Raw genomic sequence first — 17,912 nt, forward strand, 5'->3', positions numbered from 1 at the left:
TGAAGGATCGGACCCAGGAGCTGCGGAGTGTGAGCTTGGGGTGGGGAGAGATGGGGGGCGGGACCCCAATATGTGGGAAGCGCGTGGGGATGGAGTGGGGGAGGCGCTGGGACGTGGGGGCGAGCGATGAGACTCGAGGTGGATGGCCGGGGGGGCTCCGCGCCCCCAGATCTCGATGCACCTGATGTCCCTGTGAACCTGCCTTTGGCCACAGTGGCTTGAAGGGGCCGTAGGCCATTGAGACACCGGGGAGCAGGAGAAGTCTGGGGTGGGGGTCCTCCGTCACCCGACATTCCCAGGACGGTGGCAGCGGGCGCGGGGGGGTGGGGGGGGTGTTTAAGCCGAGGATGGGGGGAGGAGAGTGGATGTCCGGGAAGAAGGTAGCTGCCCGCATCCCCTGGGCAGCTTTGCCAAATTAGAAGGGTGGGAGGCTTCGTGGGCCAGGCGGGCAGGCAGTCCCACAGGACCCAGATTTGAGGAAGGCTATGAGGAAGGACACAGGTTAGGGCCAAGATGCTGACAGCTGGCAGTGAATGAACGTGTGTGAGAGTGACCCCCAAGAGGAGGGGACACAGCGATAGGAGGAGAGGGGTGGCTTCGGCTGGACAGCCAAGGCCTGCCGGGAGGTGAGGTGACCCTAGAGGTGGGAGATGGGGGTGCAGAAGAGAGAGGGAGGAGGCACGGCGCCAGGGCTGTGGAATTGGATTGTGTGACACAAACTGCCCTGCAAGGGGGAGGAACTGGGGCATCTTGAACAGCTGGGCTGGGGGAGAGACTGGTGTGGCCCCAGGGGCTGCAGCCCCCCAGAGGCCTGCCCCGAGAGTCTGGCTGGGCACTCGGTTGTGTTTGGGTGCCAGGGCAGGAGGGTGGCAGCGCAGGTGTCTGGAGTGGAGCTTGCTGTTTGGAAGAACTTGGTGGGGTGGGGGTGGGTGGGTGGAGGGCGGTGTGAGAATGGTTTCTGAGGATGCTGGGGGATTTGGAGAGAAGATCTGGGTCCGGGTAGGCAGAGCGCGTGGCCAGGGCTGTCATCGTAATAAAAACCCGAGCCCCAGGCCAAGGTCCCCCTGCTCCACCGTGTCTTTGCGGGAGACTGTGGGTTGCTCCCTCCAGGAGCTATGACCCCATTTGTCAGATGAGGAAATGGAGGGTTGGAGATGGTTGAGAAAGGACTTGCCTAAGTAAGGTTGCCAAGTCAGTGGCTGGGGGTGGGCGGTCAGACTGGGATCCCAGCTGCAAAGCTGCCCCTGTCTCTGCTTTTCTGACCTTTGAAACAGAGGTCTTGGCCTGGATGACGGGAGGGAGGGTGCCAAAGGTCTGCCTTTGAATCCTGGCCCCTGGATTTGGGGGCAGGGGACAGATTCCAGCCAGACTGGGGAAAGGGGCCTGGAGACAAGTGAGAGGAAATGAGGCAGCTTGGGGTGGAGGGAGGGAATTTTGAAGATACCTTTTTTTGTAAGAAGCTTTCACTAGATCTACGCCCGAGGTACCAGGAGAAATGGCAGTAATGATAATAATAACAATAATAATCGCTAGCGTTCCCGCGCCAGCCACCGTGCGAGTGCCTTACACACGCTTCATTCCTTTGGAGCGTCACAGCAACCCTCCCGGGTTGGTACCGGTATAGCCTTGCGTTTGTTGTGAACCGGTTAAGGTCCCAGGGCGGCACAGCAGTTTGTACCACGCTGGTGAACCAAAAAGCTGACGGTTTGAAACCAACCCCCCCAGCCTTCCCCACACCAGCCCCCAAGGAAGAAACCAGCCTGGCCTTTGCTTCCATAAAGAGTATAGCCGGGGAACCCCTAAGGGGCCTTCCTATGCTGCTGCTTCTGGGGTGTCCTCTGAGACAAATCACCCACAAAACCCATCAACGGCCAGATGACGGCAGTGCCTGGAAATGGTGCCCTCTTTGGGCCAATTTTTTAAGTGCATTGCATCCCCATTTTATGGAAGCCAAAACTGAGGGCCCGGAAAGGTGAGGTTAACCACCAAGGTCACAGCTAGTAAGAGGCAGGTAGGTGACCATGCCCAGTGGGCCAGCTCCAGGATAGGTGCTCTGCATTCATCCCCCTTCCCTTGAACCCACTTCGTCCGTCCCGTCCCCCTCAGACCACTTCCTGGACAGGGAGAAGGACTGCCTCGGTCTATGTGGGGGAGACCCAAGGGGCCGGGGGTGAAATAACTCGGCCAAGGTCACAGGCGTGAGGGTTGCAGATGTGAACCCAGATCTACCGCTGCCAAGACAAATGAAAAAAAACAAGCAAACAACCCAAGGAACAAACCCAGAGAAACGAAAAGTCGGTCTGGGTGAAGTGGTGGTGGAATTGTGGTATAATTAGAAGGAGGGGGCGGGAAGGAGGGCTAAGACAGGGTGGAGAGGGTGGGCAGGCTGGGGCCAGGAAGCCCTGCTCTGAGTAGGTCGGGATGCCCCGGACCCTAGGTGAGGAGGGCTGGCGGCTGGGGGGGCGGGGCAGGTGGGGGGCAGTGCTGGGGAGATGCTGATAGGTTTGGTGTTAGTCACAGCTCTGGAAACTGGAGATTTGGAGGAGGCGGGAAGAAGCTGCCAGATGTAGGGGGGGAGGGTCTCCCCACCTCTGAGAGCAGGGAGGCTGGTGGGTGGGAGGGATTGGACAGGGCCGCGGGCGTGGGGGGCTGTGGAAGAGTGTCTGAAAGCTTTTGGGAGGTGAGAGGGAGGCAGGGTGTGGGGGTGGGTGTGGGTGGGGGGACAGCTGTGGGAGGGGTGTCAGCCAAGGACCTGCCTTTCCCTCAATCCCTGAGAGTCCCCAGCAGGTTTCCCAGGTATGTGGATCGCATCGCTGTTTTGCGCACCGGAGGTCTGGTTAGATTCTGGCTCTGCCCCATCCCGTGTGACCTTGGGCAAGTTGCTTCACCTGTCTGGGTCTCAGTTTCCTTACCTGCCAGTTAAGTCACAGTAGCACCTGATGGGCAGGGCCGGTCCTGAGGCGTACCGTGAGCTGGGCTTGGAGGAGGACCTGGTGGGCAGCCGCTGCTTCCATGGAGCGTTCCTAGTGACACTGAGAACCCGTCTCTTTCCTGGGGAACCTCAGATCAGTGGGGGCGGGGGGGGGGCGCGTGAGGCTTGCAGGTGAGAATCCCGATTGATTGTAGGAATAATTTGAGGGCCAGAGAGAGAGAGAGCGAGAGACAAATGACTTGCCCAAGGTCACAGAGCGGTTGGTGACATGGCTGGGGCTTGAACCAGAGCTTTCAGTCTCCTGCTCACCATGCCCTGGAGGCAGGCTGCGAACTGGGAGGTGCTAGGTGGGATGTTGAGATTCCAATGGGGTGTTAGGAAGCCCAGGAGGGGTCTGTGGGTCCAAGCACCGGAGCTTGGGGATGAGGCCCCAGAGGAGGTCACCGGGAGCAACCGAGGTGGGGAAGAGAAGGCATCGCCCGGGCTCGTGGGCGGTGGCTGTGGAGTTGGAAGAGCGAGCGAGAGGGAATGGGGAGTCTGGGACAAGAGGTGAGAGGAACCAAGCGGGGGAGAGGTGAGGCCTGAGGGTGGAGGGGGCTTGCAGGGCAGGGGGGCGTTGGCCGAATCCCCTGCGCACATGTGGAGCACCCAGGAGTGAGTGAGCCAGCCAGGTCACTCCTAGGGAGCACTTGAGAAATTCAGACCGGAAGGAAGAGAAGGAATGAGTGGCGGCTGGGTGAGAAGGGCCATGCTGGAGGACAGCGTATCTCCGCCAGCCGCACAGGACTTCCTGCTGCCCAGCAGACCTGGGGCCAAGTCCGTCCCTGCTGCAGGGCACTTGCCCGTACTGTTCCCTCTGCCCCGAACACTGTTCCCGCTGCCTGAAATGCAGGTCTCCCTGCCTGGGGACGCTGTTTCCCTTTGCTGGGAACACCGTGCCTTCCGCTTGGACTGTTGTCCCCTCTCCCTAGAGCCCAGGAGCTGGCCCTCTGCCTGGAATGTTGTTCCCTGGGACTGTGGCATGGCTGCTTCCTTGAGGACTCAGATCCCGTATCCCTTGGCCAGAGGCCCTTCCTGACCATCCTGCTGAATGTCACCTCCCTCCCCCTCTCGCCCCAGACCTACCGTGTCTCCCTGCCACATCTCCCCACTGGCTCCCCTTCCTCTGCCGACCCAGTGACCTCAGAAGTGATCCCATTTATTTCCCACCATTGTCTCCCTCACCCATCTCCTTTACCATCCTCTCTCCAGCACCCAGATGAGAACTTGGCACCCATCAGACAGATGGGTTAGATGAATGAGTGACCCAGTGGGGCAGAAGGAGAAGGTGGGGAAGGCAGGGAAGTGGAGGAGAGCAGAGAGGTCGGAGTGCCGGCTGGATGATGACACAGGAGGAGGAGGGGCTTGGGCCAGGGAGACAGATGGACAGAAGGTTGGGGGTGGGGCAGGTGCGGGGTGAAGCTGCTGCCTCTAGACCAGTGGTTCTCAACCTGTGGGTTGTGACCCCTTTGGGGGTCGAACGACCCTTTCATAACAGTAGCAAACTTACTGTGATGTAAGTTTGATGTAAGTTATGAAGTAGCAACAAAAATAATGTCATGGTTGGGGGTCACCACCTGAGGAACTGTCTGAAAGGGTCGTGGCATGAGGAAGGTTGCGAACCACTGCTCTAGGTCCTAGGATGCCTGCCCCCTGAGAAGCAGGTATGGGTAGATACAGGTGGCTAATTCACTGGGACTCTCCTACCATCCCCGGCCCATCTCCTCCCACCTTGGTTTTGGCCACGGTGTATCTATGTCGCCATCATGCCATCTGTCCCCTTGGTCACTGGTCTGCTGGCTGGCTTGTCCCTCAGCTCCTCCCATAGGTGTGTCTGTCTGTGTTGTACACACACACACACACACACACACACACACACACACACACGAGCCCCGATGTCTCTGCTACAGAGGGCCTGGGCTCAGAAGGGCCTGAGGAGGCCAGGCTGAAGCTAGAGGTGAGACTTGGATGCCCCCTGCTTCCAAAGAAATTCCAGAAGGTTCTGGAACTTGGCACCATCTCACTGGATCCTCTTCCGCCTTCAGGAATTGGTGAACTGTGAAGAGCTGAGAGTTTTGGTTCAAATCCAGGCACCCCCTTCTCTCCTCCAATAACTGTGTGATGTTGGGCCAGTGATCTCATCTCTGGGTCCCCGTTTCCCCATCTGTCAAATGGGCAAAGAGGAGGGAGTGGCTACCTCATGGAATGGCTCTTAGGGGTCCAAAGGAGAAAGCAAAGCAGGGTTGGGGGGCCTGGCCCCTGATCAGCAGCACACCTGAGTTAGAGGGATCAGAAACCAGAATGATCATCGGTGTCAGTGTGCAAGGGAGCCAGCGGAGGCTAGCATGCCCCACTGTCACAAGAGCAGGCACCAGATTAGGGCAGATTGGACCATCTGATTCTCAAATACCTTCCCGGCCACTGCTGGCCCTCGGGCTCCAGCCATCCTTGAGGGCCTGCTTCGATTCCACACACAGGGAGGACCCTCGGAGAACCCCCACACCAGCCTGCCCATTTCACGGGTGATGGGCCTGGGGCCCAGAGAGGGACGAGGTTTGCAGAGGGTCACAGAGCAGGTCAGGCAGAGACTGGAACTGCCGGGTCCTGTCTGGCTTCTGCTCACGAAAAAAGCAATAGATGGTCACGAGCCCCTCCCTCCTGGCTCTCTATCACTAGCTACAGGAGTCCAGTGGGACCAGGTGGGACTGCCATCTGTTAGCAGGATGCAGGTGTGGGAAGGGATGAGCCCGGCTGGCCCTGTTCACTGTGGAGCTTTAGGCCGGTCACACAACCTCTCCGAATGCTCATCTGGGGGTGGGAGAGGCACATAGGTGCCCAGGCTGGGGCTGGCATTTTGTCAGTCCTCACTGTTCACCTGTGCCATTTGGGGCAGGCCACACAGTTACCATTTTACAAATGACTGAGGCTCTGAGAGAAGTCCCTTGGCCTTCCTAGCTGCTGCCCCCGGGACGGGTGATCTTGCCTCTTTATGCCTGGGGCACCCAACTACAAAAGGGGTTTCTTAGGGCACCCACCTCTGCAGTGCACAGGGCAGTTTTCTGCATGACCCCAAATACAATGCAAATGTTTGCCTAAGTGCAAGCCTCTTGCCAAAGGTTCCGACAGAGTTTCAGGATGATTACATGGGCAACAAACATCAAAGGCCTGGGCAAACTGTGTCAGCAGATGATCCTTTGCGAGGTTTACGGGGGACCCCAGGGGGCCTAGTGGGGTACAAGTTGGGCTGTTAAGTCCCACAATGGCAGTTGGAAGCCACCAGCTGCCTGCTCCTTGCGTGAAAGATGAGGCTTTCTAATTCCGCGAAGAGTTAGGCTCAGAAACTCACAAAGGCAGCTCTGCCCAGTCCTATAGGGTCGCCATGAGCGGGAATCAACTCGGCAGTAAGTTTGTTTCTTTTCTCCTTTTTTTGAGGGGGGACAGGGGGACAGGGAGGTGGGCTGGCGGTTGGTTTGAGGTTTCCAGGGCACAGAACCCCACTCTAATAGAGCGTTAGCAGAGGCTGACCTGACAGCTGGGCACCCTGGTGACATCGTGGTTCTGTGCTGGGCTACCAACTACAGGGACAGCAGTTCAAAACCACCAGCTGCTCCTCGGGAGAAAGATGAGGCCGTAAAACGTTACGGTCTCGAAAACCCACAAGGGCAGTTCTACCCTGTCCTCTCGGGTCCTATGAATCAGAACCCACATGAGTTTGGTTCGACCTGAGAGCTGACGGCAGAGGTGCTGGGTGGAGGGATCCCAGGGCTCCCGGGCTCCGGTCAGTCGGTGTTCCCCTGGAGAAGCCACTTTCCTCTGTCCTCTCTGACCTCCTGTCCCCTGCTCCGTGAAATGAGGACAAGGGGCTTTGCTCAGCTTTTCTGAAAGGTCAAGAGAGCTTCGTAAGTCAGAAAGGATGCTTGGTTCTCTTAGACCAGACGGGAAGCTGTTTCCTCTTTCCCTCTCCCAGGATGCCCCAGGGGCAGGATGGCGGAGACTTGGCCCCATGCCCGGCAGGAACAAGAGTGGCGCTTCCTCGAGTCAGTACAGGAGAGGGCAAGGGGAAGAGGCTGCAGACAGGTCTCCTGGCTGAATGGCTGGCTGGGCAGTGAGCTGGGGTGGGGGACACTTGGCACCAGAGAAGGTGCCCAGGAATGGCTTGGGGCACGTGGAGCTGCTGGCGTGTTGAGGATGGAGAGCCTGAACCCCTCATCCCAAAGGTCTTCAGGACCTAGGTCAAACTGGGTTGTTCTCAGCATCGGATGGAGGCTAGAGAAGCCAGAAGTCCTACCTGCATCTCCCAAGACCCACCCGGTGCCCCTCTTTCTTCTCAGGGCCACTGTGGGCAGAGAGAGAGAGAGGAAGCGCTTTTCCAGGCAGACATCTGGGGTTGTTTACATGCCCAGGGGGGTGAATCCCCGGGATTCTACCTGGGTAGGGGTTTTGTGGGAAGTGGGGTGCCCTCCGGAGGAGTGTCTAGCTGAAGGTCTCTGCGGGACTGAGCCTGCTCTTCTGGTTGCTGTGGATCCCCAGTTCCCTTAGCTCCCGAGAGTCCACGGGGGTCCCATCTGGCCCTGTCTGAGATCCGTCTCCCCGTCTGGGTTTCATCAGGTGCTGTCTCTGACCTGCATGGACCCTGCTGAGGTTCTGTGGGTTCTCTCCATTAGAACCCAGCCAAGGACCGTTGTGTAGGTACCGTCAGGAACTGGCAGGCTGGTTCTGGCTGTGAGATGCAGTCCCGGCTCTTTGAAAATCAGGATGAAGGCTGTTGAAATCTCCATTGGGGCTACCCAGTGTTTCAGGCTGTAATTAAGCTCGATGCACTCCGGTTTGGCCCTCAGACCTGTCCCAGGAAGACAGGAGCCTGGAGCCAGGAGCTTGGTGTCTTGGGACCCTGACCTGACCCTGGCAGAGTACACCGGCCTGAGGCTTGGAGAGGCTGGGGGGAAAACAGGCCAGGGCCCTCCAGAACGGCTCCGGGGTGTGGGCGCCCACCCGTGTCAGCGGAGAGCTTTGCCACGTGTGGGTGGGCCTCCACATGTCAGCGCATCTCTGTGTGGGTGCCCGGGGGTCTATTTCTGTGTGTGCCTGTGTGTCAGCCCTTCTGTCTGTGTCACTGGTCTGTCTGGCGGTGGCGGTGGCCGTGTGGGTGGGTGAATCCCTTTGTCTCTGGGCCCTGGGGGCGGAGGGCTGAGCAGCTGCAGGTTGCAATTGGGGAATCCGAGCGAGCGAGCGGGGTGTAGGTTGCAAGGGGCTGGGTGAAAGGGAGTGTATATTTTGGGAGGAGTCTGTAGCAGGCAGAGCAGCTGAGGTGGGGGAGAGTGGGGGTGGGGAGGACGACGCAGGGGGGGCGGCTAGGGGTGCTGCCTGGGCCTCGTCTCCAGCCCTCACGGGGGCCTGGCCTGCCGACGACCTTGTCTTTGGGACGTGTGGCTAATGGAGTGGTGGCCACGGGAAGGGAAGACAAGAGTAGGGGCGGTTCAGGCTCCAAACCCCTTCTCGTGGGAGAACACAGGCTGACGGGTTCCCTGTGTTTAGACAGTGGGACTCTTCCATACTGACTGGCCAGTAACAGCTGCCCCCCTCTCCCCCACTTCCCCAGGGCACCTCTGCCGCCACAGGGCCACGTCCACGGCAGAGAGGCCACCTTCTGCCAATTCCCTCCAAAGGTGCCCTCTGGACTCTCGGCTACCCTGGCCTCTGGGACCCTGCTCCCCGAGGTGTCCAGTGTTCATTCATCCTGACTGCCTGTGCGCTTTTCACCAGGCCTGCCTCAGTCCCCTCCCAAGAACCCTTTACTCCGCCTTGAGCGCTGGGAGGGCCTACGAGGGTGTGGTGGGAAGAGGGCCAGAGAGCCGCCGTTGACCTCGGGGACCAGGGTCAGGCCTGCCCACGGCCCCCGTCTCACTTTGCTTGCCAGGCGAAAGACAGTGACGATGAGGAGGAGGTGGTCCACGTGGACCGAGACCATTTTATGGATGAGTTCTTTGAGCAGGTAACAGAGCCTCCTAAAGCCCTCAGCCCCTGACTTCCTTCTCCCCTGGCCTCTCCCCCTTACGTCTGCGCCATCCCCCACTACCACCTCCGCCACCACCCCTTTGGCTTTTAATCAACTCTTTCTGGGCCTGGCCCATTTCCTGGCACCAAACCTCCTGGGGCTCCGTGTCTGGCCCAGAGGGTATGGCCAGTGCTCTGCCCCCAGGTGGAGGAGATCCGGGGCTGCATTGAGAAGCTGTCGGAGGATGTGGAACAGGTGAAAAAACAGCACAGTGCCATCCTGGCCGCCCCCAACCCAGATGAGAGTAAGTGCCCGCTGCTGGCTGGAGTGGGGGCAGAGAGAAAGGTGTGGGGCCCACCTTTCACCTGCCTGCTCTCCACCCCCACGCCCCACCCCTTCCTGCAGAGACCAAACAGGAGCTGGAGGACCTCACCGCAGACATCAAGAAGACGGCCAATAAGGTTCGGTCTAAGTTGAAAGGTGAGGAGGTTCGATCCCCTGACTGAGAATTTGGCCCTGCCTAGACCATCTATAAACGTCCATGAACCAAATTCATCTGCAGCCAGGAAGCACAAAGCCCCGGGTTCTCTCCCCACCCCTGCTGCCCCAGATCCCACGGAGGTGAGGGCGAAGAGGTTCTTCCGTCCACCTGAGCTCTGCTGGTTCAGTGAGCCTGAACCGGCTCTCCTGGCTTGCTGGTGGCTTCCGAGCCGAGCCCTTGTCCCTTGTCTCCCCAGCACAGCGCCCAGCGAAGCAGCCAGAAGCCAGGAGGTGGGCTCAGCGAATGCTTCTGAATTGGTGTCCTCAGCTCAGGACAGATTGGACTGTGTGGCTGACATCAGGGGCTGGCAGGCTTTCAGGAGGGACTTGCCAAATGCTCATGTATACACTCTAATTTAAGGACGTGGGTGCTGGTAATAACTAAGCTCCCCCAAAGCATTGTGGGTTGGAAACCTCCCTGTCTGCCGGTGCCAGGGGACGAGCCGAGCAGTGGGACTGTGATGCTAATTTGTAGGCTCCTGGTAATTCAGCACCAGAAAGCCCTTACCTGGCATCCACTGTGGCTCAGGCACCTTGTTAGACTCCGGGGGAAAAGGCGCAACTCGGCTGGCTAGCCGCCCGCTGCACCTGCCAGGAGCACTGACCTTGGTCCAGGGAGGTGGGGAGGTGCACTCCAGGTCCTCCTGGACACACAGGGAACCTGCGTGTAGGCTCCCGAGGCTGATTTGTAAACACAAACACCGTTTGTCCTCAGGAAGAATGTGCTGGAACACCACAGTCCCAAGCACACTGTCTTCAAATCTAGGCAGAGTCCCGCCTCGACCACGGACACACGCTGGCCACCTGCTCTGCCCTCCGCTCTCTCATTAGGCAGTTAGAAACGTGGAAGCAATTTCCAGGCTGACTGGCATTTTTTGTGGGGGTAATAACAACAAAAAAAGTTTCCCCCCCAATTGAAACCTTACAAAGGACTCCAGTGTATCAGACAGATGTTGAGCTGGGGGGGGGGGTGCGACACTGGGGTGGGGTCCAGGGTCCTACCCCCAGCAACAGCTCCTGAGGTCCCTTCTCAGAAGCAGGGTTCTGGGAGGACACAGTTTACAAGCCCCTGGATGCAGTGGCCCCTTCCGTCTCCCTGAGCCGTGACCTTGAACACTCCCTATGGAACCGTGCAGGCTCCACGGTTCGGGGTTCTGGAAAGGGTTAGGAAAGGAGGAAAAGTGGCAGAGGCTTAGAAAACTTTCCAGACCCCCATACACACACACACACACACACACACACACACACACACGGTCTTCTCTGTTCTCCACCAGCTGTATGGTGTCATGAACTTGGGCTTGACCTTGAGTTGTGAGATTGTACCTAAACAAGTCTCCTTTCTGACTCAACTGTCCGGCTGGTAGCACTGAATAGTTTAACAAGCCAACTAGACCAAGTACGAACGGGCCCCACACCACAGCTGGCAGTGCTGACATCCCTGGGCACGGGTGCCGGCACCTTACCCCAAGCTGTTGGACCAGAGCTGTCACTCCTTCACAGTGCCACTATGCCACCATGCTGGCAGGGCAGCCCTGGCACCATCCAGCCCTGTCTCTCCCTGCAGCCAGTAGAACTTGCTGCTATGTTCTCAGGAAGGGCCTCCCCCGCCCGGTGAGGTCTGAGGAACCTCTGGTAGGTGATCCATCCCTGCCGCTGCAGCCTCCAGCATAGTAGAGCTTCACACTGCCTTTTTATAAAAAGAAAATCTGAATGGCCTGGTTCGGGTCTGGTGCAGAGCCCGGCCATCTGTGTTTCTGGAGCAGCCTGTAGAAGAGGCGTCGTAGACTTTTCCAAAGGAAAATTAGACCCACCTGGAAGTGCCTACCTTCCACCAGAACACGCCCCCCACCCCCGCCTCCAGACTCAGCCCACACCCCTTTGGGGTCGGGCGAGGTGCTGGCGGGGCCTACTGATTGTGGACCTTTCCACGATCCGATCCTTCCACCAGCATAACTAGCGACCAAGAGCTCCCCCGCCCCCCCTGCCTGCCCTCTGACCCACCTCAAAGGCCTTTCGCTTACCCGCTGGCCTCCTGCGCCCTCACCCTGGATCCTGTACTGCGGGCCCTGGACACGGGTCTGAGGCCCGCCTGGGGTGTCCAGCGGACCCCGCCCCACAAGTCCCCGGTGCCAGGCCAGACCCTGCGCCCTCTGTCCCGCAGCGATCGAGCAGAGCATTGAACAGGAGGAAGGCCTGAACCGCTCCTCTGCCGACCTCCGCATCCGCAAGACCCAGGTGTGTGTGTGGGGGTGGGAGGGGCAGCCCAGCGGAGGCGCACGGGGGCGGGGCTATGGGGAAGAAGGCGGGGCTACACCTGGAAGAAGGCGGGGCTTCACCGTAGGGTTGGTGCAAGGAGGGGGATGGAGACAGGGGGGTGGGGAGTGGAGCTGGGGTGTCCCCAGCTGCTAGCGGCTTGACATGGGCGCGGGCCTGGGAACTTGTGTGGCTGGACTCACAGTCCAGTTTGCCAGGAGGCGGAAGGTTGATTCTGCCCCTCTTTGCCCCGGCGCTGCCCCCGCCCCCTGATTCTGCCCCTCTTTGCCCCGGCGCTGCCCCCCCGCGCTGCCGGCCCCCATCCCCGCAGCACTCCACACTCTCCCGCAAGTTCGTGGAGGTCATGACCGAATACAATGCGACCCAGTCCAAGTACCGGGACCGCTGCAAGGACCGGATCCAGCGGCAGCTGGAGATCAGTACGTGAGCTCCGCCCAGTCCACCCCACCCGGCCCCTGACCAGACCCCAGCCCTGCCTGCGGCCCAGGGTGGGCGCCCGGGCCCCCGCCCCACCCACTAAGGCCCAGGCCGGCCAGCGCTGAGCGGGAGTCCTTTCTCCTGGCAGCCGGAAGGACGACGACCAACGAAGAGCTGGAAGACATGCTGGAGAGCGGCAAGCTGGCCATCTTCACGGACGACGTGAGCCGGGGCGGGGCTGGGGTGGGTGGAGGCTAACCCTGATGTCCTTCCTCAGCCCAGGCGGAGCTCCAGGCCCCAAGACCACCCTGGGGAAGCCTGCTGAGGGGACTGGGGAATGGCCAGAGGGACAGGGCAGGGAGGTTCCCCACGCCCCGCTCCGCTGAGCGGGCAGGGGGGTTTACATGCACGAACTCATTAAATCCTCACCCCCATTTCAGAGGCCCGATACAGGGTCCAGTTTCAGGACTGACACTAAAATGCATCTGTTTGCTGCCGCGGCTCCTTTGCCTCCGTTTTGCAGATTTGCAAAACAAGCTGCAGTTTTGTGTGCCCGCTCCTCGGCGTTTTACCTGGGAAGAATGAATTCGTCCCTAACCATAAACTCACGCTTACTGCCATCGAATCGATTTCGACTCACAGTGACCCTACAGGACAGGGTGAACGGCCCCGGTGGGTTTCCAAGATCCAGAAGCAGAAACCTCACCTCTCTCCCGAGGACCAGCTGGTGGCTTTGAACTGCTGACCTTGGGGTTAACAGCCCACCTTGTAACCACTACACCTAACCGTGGTGCTGCCGTTGCTAGTTGGTGCGGCCCTATGCAGAACAGAACAAAACGCTGCCCGGTCCTGCACCCCACCCCTACCCTACCCTTAGTGTCTCCTGAGGGGTTTTTTGGCCTGGTGCCCGGTCATGTCTGTGTTTCTGCTTCTGGCGCTGGTGAGGGGTTCTAGACTGGACTGGAAGCCTTTGCAGGGATGGTCCGCCCACCGTCCGTCCGTCCATTGCTCTTTGAGTAACTGATCTTGGTTGGTTGGGCTTTGAGCAAATCAATGGGTCCATTAGCCTGAAGGCCCCCCTGAGAGCTTTGCCTGTCTGTGGGGGGAGGGAACCTTGGTGGGCAGTTCCAAGCAGAGGCACTAAAATGGACAAGGGCTGACCGCCATCAGTGGGCCCACAGTCAAATCATCAAAAGGCAACATGACCATGCAAGTGGGTCTGGACCTTGGGCCGGGGCTTGGGGGCTGGTCGTGGAGGGTGGTGAACACAGGAACCAATCTGGGAAGGCTTCCGGAGGAGGATGCTCTGCGGATGCCAGATAGAGGAAACAGCGAGAGGGAAGAGCCACTGGATGGTTTTGACTTTAGGAAGATGAGACAGTGGAAGCTGAGCTGGGCTCCCCTCCCCTCTCTTCCCTGGGTTCCAGGGAACCTGGGGAGCGTCGGCCAGGCCCTGCAGACAAGTTTCATTTTCTTATCATCTGATTTATCCCTTCTCTACCAGCACGGCCCTGATCAGGCCGCACAAATAACTCCCCTAAGTTTCGCAACAATCCTGTGAGGTGGGTGCAGGTGGGAGACTCAGGTCCAGAGAGGGGCGCCCACCTAGGTGGCCACTGCAACAGGGCACGACGCCCGATTGGAAGCCAGTCCCTCTGCTTGCGATGGTTCCGGCTCCCATAGGAAGCCACGGTGGGGGGTGGGGGTAGGGGGCTGGTCTGCAGCTGCCTCCTCCTCCAACCGCCCCAGATCAAAATGGACTCGCAGATGACCAAGCAGGCGCTGAACGAGATCGAGACGCGGCACAACGAGATCATCAAACTGGAGACCAGCATCCGCGAGCTGCATGACATGTTTGTGGACATGGCCATGCTGGTGGAGAGCCAGGTACACGCTCCCGAGCACCCCCTGCCTCCCGGCCCCGGAGTTCCCGCAGCCCCTCTGCCCTTGGACTCTGCCCCTCCCCACGGGCCCTCTCCTCTGCCTGCAGGGCGAGATGATTGACCGGATTGAGTACAACGTGGAACACTCTGTGGACTACGTGGAGCGAGCCGTGTCAGACACCAAGAAAGCTGTGAAATATCAGAGCAAGGCCCGGAGGGTGAGCAGGGGGGGCTGGAGGGCTGGGCGCCCAGTGGGCGGGGCTTAGAGGTGAGTGATGAAATCAGGTGCGAAGGTCTTATCTCTGGCTCTGACTCTTCCTATTTCTGTTTTCTCTTCCCTCCTCTTCCGCACCCCCCCACCCCCGTCTTTCCTCCCCCTCTGTCTGTCTGTCTGCCTGTCTGGCTCTCTCTCTCTCCCCCCCATCCCCCTTCTGGGCTGCAGAAGAAAATTATGATCATCATTTGCTGTGTGGTGCTGGGGGTAGTCTTGGCGTCATCCATTGGGGGGACGCTGGGCTTGTAGACCCACCACCCCTCCACCCCGTCTCTCCCAGACCCTTCCCCCACCACATTGGGAGCAATACCCCCACCACCCCTTTGACTCCATCCCCTGCTCCAGGCTCACCCCAAGACTGACCCAGGCAGCCCCACCCCTTCCCCCACCCCCACGTCAGACCCTGGAGTTCCTGGTCCTCGCCCTGGTTCTCCCCCTGGCGTGGGCCACCCTTCCTATTCCCCACCCCCGCACGTAGATAGCAGCAGGCGTGATTACACATGCACACCAACATGCATGCCGCCAGCACATGCTTGAGACGTGTGACACTCCGTGTGTGTGTGTGTGTGTGTGTGTGTGTGTGTGTGTACATGTGTAGATGCCCCAGATTGCCTCTCCTGCCCCATCTCCAGTCTGTGTGTGGCCTGAAACACGCTGCCCCCCCTTCCCACCCACCCCGGGTGTTTGTTGTATAGACTGCAGTCCAGTACAACCCGGCAGCCCGCCGAGTCCATTCTGCCTTCTGTGTGCGTGCGCGGAGACCCATGTACGTGGAAATGCGTGTGAACTTGAACACAACAGCAATTCTTCCAGTGCACCCCTCCCTCCCCACCCCTGCCTGCTGTACTTGGGACAGGTGTGTGGTCAGATACTACCCCCTCCTCTCTTCGAGGATCCACATGCCCACAGGCCTTGGGGGACACCCAGAATGAAGTGGAACAAACTTTTCCTGGCTGTTATGAGATGTGCGTGTGCGTGTGTGTGTGTGTGTGTGTGTGTGTTCCCTCGGTGCCAGGCGACCTCTGCTAGCTCCGTCTGTGTATATGTGTGCATCCCCAACAGGTGACAGCAAGCCCAGTGCGAGCACTGATAGGTCATCCCTTCCCTGCTGCGTTCTGGACCCGTTTTGGGGCGGGTCCAGATACAGATCCATGCATCCCTGTGCTATCTAGAATAGGTCAGTGTGAATGTGTATGGGGAGGGGACTTTCTAAATAGTGTGTTTCTGTCCCACCCAGGTTTGTAGACCTCTATGTCCCTGCCCTGCCCTGAGAACTGCCTCCTGGTGTGTGGTTGGGAGCGCATCCCCTAATTCTTTGATGTTGGGCAGCTGGGGCTCCCCCTGCCTGCCCTTATGGGTCCCCTGGGGCTCCTGCAGCATGCCAAGTCCAGGTCTCCCTGGGTCTCTGCCGGTAGACAGGTTGGTGCCACGAGAGCCAGTAGGCCTCAGTGTCCCCATGCAGGCTGAGGCCAGGAGGGCCTGTGAAGACGACCCCCCCCCCCAGGCCCCACATACCTGCTGGAGCCCCAAAGCATCATTGAATTGGCCGGGTGGGCAGCTACAGGTCCATGCCCAGGTGCCCAGCCATGTCTCCTGGAGGGGATTTTTTTTCTGGGAGTGGCACTGATAAAACCAGTGGGAAGGGAGAAGGAAGATCAGCGCATGACCCCTTCCTGTCTGACACACACACACACACACACACACACACACACACACACACACACACACACACACACACACACACACACACACACACACATCCCACCCCCACCCCACCCCAACCTGGGCGAGGCCCTTGGGGAAACTTGGGTTTGGAGCTGGGTTGGTTGGTTGGTTGGTTTTTCAGACATACTGGAGTGGCAGGGGCCACCTAGGGCAGGCTAGTCCTGTGCTCTGGACACCTATCCTGCTGAAGTGACACTAAATGCCTCTTCTACCAGGCTGTGGCTGAGGTTGGGACTGGGGCTGAGGTTGGGGCTGAGGCTGGGGCTGGGGCTGGGGCCTGGGTTTCTGATCGGGGAGGGCAGGGCCAGCGTTCCCTCCTAGTGAAGCCAGGCATGCACGTGCTCACCTTGTGCGGCTAACCAGTCTGTTTTGTTAGCAGATAGGAGGTACATGGGGCAGAGGGCACTGCTAGAAGCCCTCCATTCCGTGCCAGGAACATGGACTCTCAGGTGGATGGACACAGGGGGTGGGTGTGCTTGTGTGAAAAGCAGGGACTTGGGGGAGTGTGTGTGTGTGTGTGTGTGTGTGTGTGTGTGTGCCGTATTTCCCAGGATCTCTTTATCACGGGGAAAGCTCGTGTGGCTGTGAACACAGATAAATGATTTCCCAGAACTTGAAGCACCTCCCCACCCTCACCTCACCTCCAGACCTCCTCTGCCCTCTCGCTCCCCTGCTCTGGCCTGGGAGAGTCAGTGTGGCTGTACAAGTGAAACCCCCCCCAGCTTGGCTGCCCTGTGGGGAGCCTGCCTGTCCATACCCACAATGCCCTTCTGAGGACAGGAAGTGTGCCCTGCCCTCCCTCCTATCTCAGGCTCCCATGAGGATGTTAGAATGGGCCCCAGCACCTGCCCCTTCACCTTTCTTCCCCGTCACCCTTCAGGCCTGGTGTTTGCACAAGTCCCACAGCCTTGGGCCGGGGCCGTGTCCTGGAGTGGCATCCGGGCCTCGGTTGGCCTAGGGCCCGCCCCCCGGGCCTGCTCTGCCCTATTTGTTCTGAGTCCCACCTGCCCTGCGGCCGGCGTGTTTGCTTGGTGACTGCTGTGTGCACATCCTGGGGTACTGTCTGGTGGCTGGGTCTTCTGCATGTTCTCGGACGACCGTGTGCTCTCCCCCCTCCACCTGTGCCCCGTGGGTGGTCCTGGGCCTGGCCAGAGCTCTCCGCTCCCCTCACCCACTCACCCCAGCCCTGCCTCACACAAAGCACACTGCCGTGAGCCCATCCCACCTGCCCATGGGCTGACGCACGCTCTTGCCATGCCTTGAGCGTGACCATATGATGTGTTCTATGCATTCACCCTGCCTCCTCCCAGCCCCCTCCCCCAGGGGACAAGATGGGTGCCCCCCCCACCCCCGTTCCTCCTGCCCACCCCTTGCCTGCTGTGCAGCTGTGTGTGTTGGTGTGTGTTCCCGTGTCGCTGGCGTGTCACGTGATGTAGCCTTGTTTGCTGACATGAGCCCCCTGCCCCCCACCCCTCTATTGGTTTTTAGAGCTGTCCCCCTCCCTTCCCCGGAAGGGACAGGCCTCCTGGGGCCTGGCTGGGGGCCCAGGGCCAGGCCACTCTTCCTGTTAGCCCCCAGAGCCCCATTTCTCTCTATTGGTGACCAAGTTGCAAACAAATCAAACACAGGAAAATTCTGCCTGCCCCCCTCCCCGCCCCACAGCCCTGCATGTCCTGTCCCCAGAGACCCTCACCCCCACCCTGGGCCAGGTTGAGCCCCTCGGGATGGGAGAAATAGCAACCAATCCAACAGTGGGTCTGCTGTGTGCTCCCGTCCTTCTGTCACCGCCGGGGTGAGCGCCTTGGTGGTGGTGGTGGTGGGTGAGCGGGCGCT

General features: G+C 59.6%; 1 protein-coding gene and 1 long non-coding RNA gene across 3 annotated transcripts; one reads left to right on the top strand and one right to left on the bottom strand.

The window, feature by feature from the left end:
* The first annotated feature begins 6 nt into the window (after positions 1-6).
* STX1B (syntaxin 1B) lies at positions 7-17,833 on the top strand. The gene is made up of 10 exons (XM_004705647.2): positions 7-29; positions 8,889-8,963; positions 9,171-9,270; positions 9,372-9,446; positions 11,668-11,741; positions 12,091-12,199; positions 12,346-12,419; positions 13,947-14,084; positions 14,188-14,298; positions 14,523-17,833. Exons 2-10 carry the CDS (start codon positions 8,943-8,945, stop codon positions 14,601-14,603), a joined length of 783 nt encoding a protein of 260 aa, XP_004705704.1. The 5' UTR covers positions 7-29; positions 8,889-8,942; the 3' UTR covers positions 14,604-17,833.
* On the bottom strand, positions 10,360-11,707 carry LOC123521231. 2 transcript variants are annotated; one of them, XR_006679709.1, is made up of 2 exons: positions 11,528-11,707; positions 10,360-10,660 (listed from the first exon to the last, which is right to left on the bottom strand). It is a non-coding gene; the product is annotated as an uncharacterized LOC123521231 (long non-coding RNA). The 2 variants fall into 2 exon arrangements; XR_006679708.1 differs by lacking the exon at positions 11,528-11,707 and adding an exon at positions 10,970-11,457.
* Positions 17,834-17,912: the final 79 nt, after the last annotated feature.

Source organism: Echinops telfairi, unplaced genomic scaffold (genome assembly GCF_000313985.2).
Source record: "Echinops telfairi isolate 266 unplaced genomic scaffold, ASM31398v2 ScPeMD7_5;HRSCAF=22, whole genome shotgun sequence".
NCBI classification, from domain to species: Eukaryota; Metazoa; Chordata; class Mammalia; order Afrosoricida; family Tenrecidae; genus Echinops; species Echinops telfairi.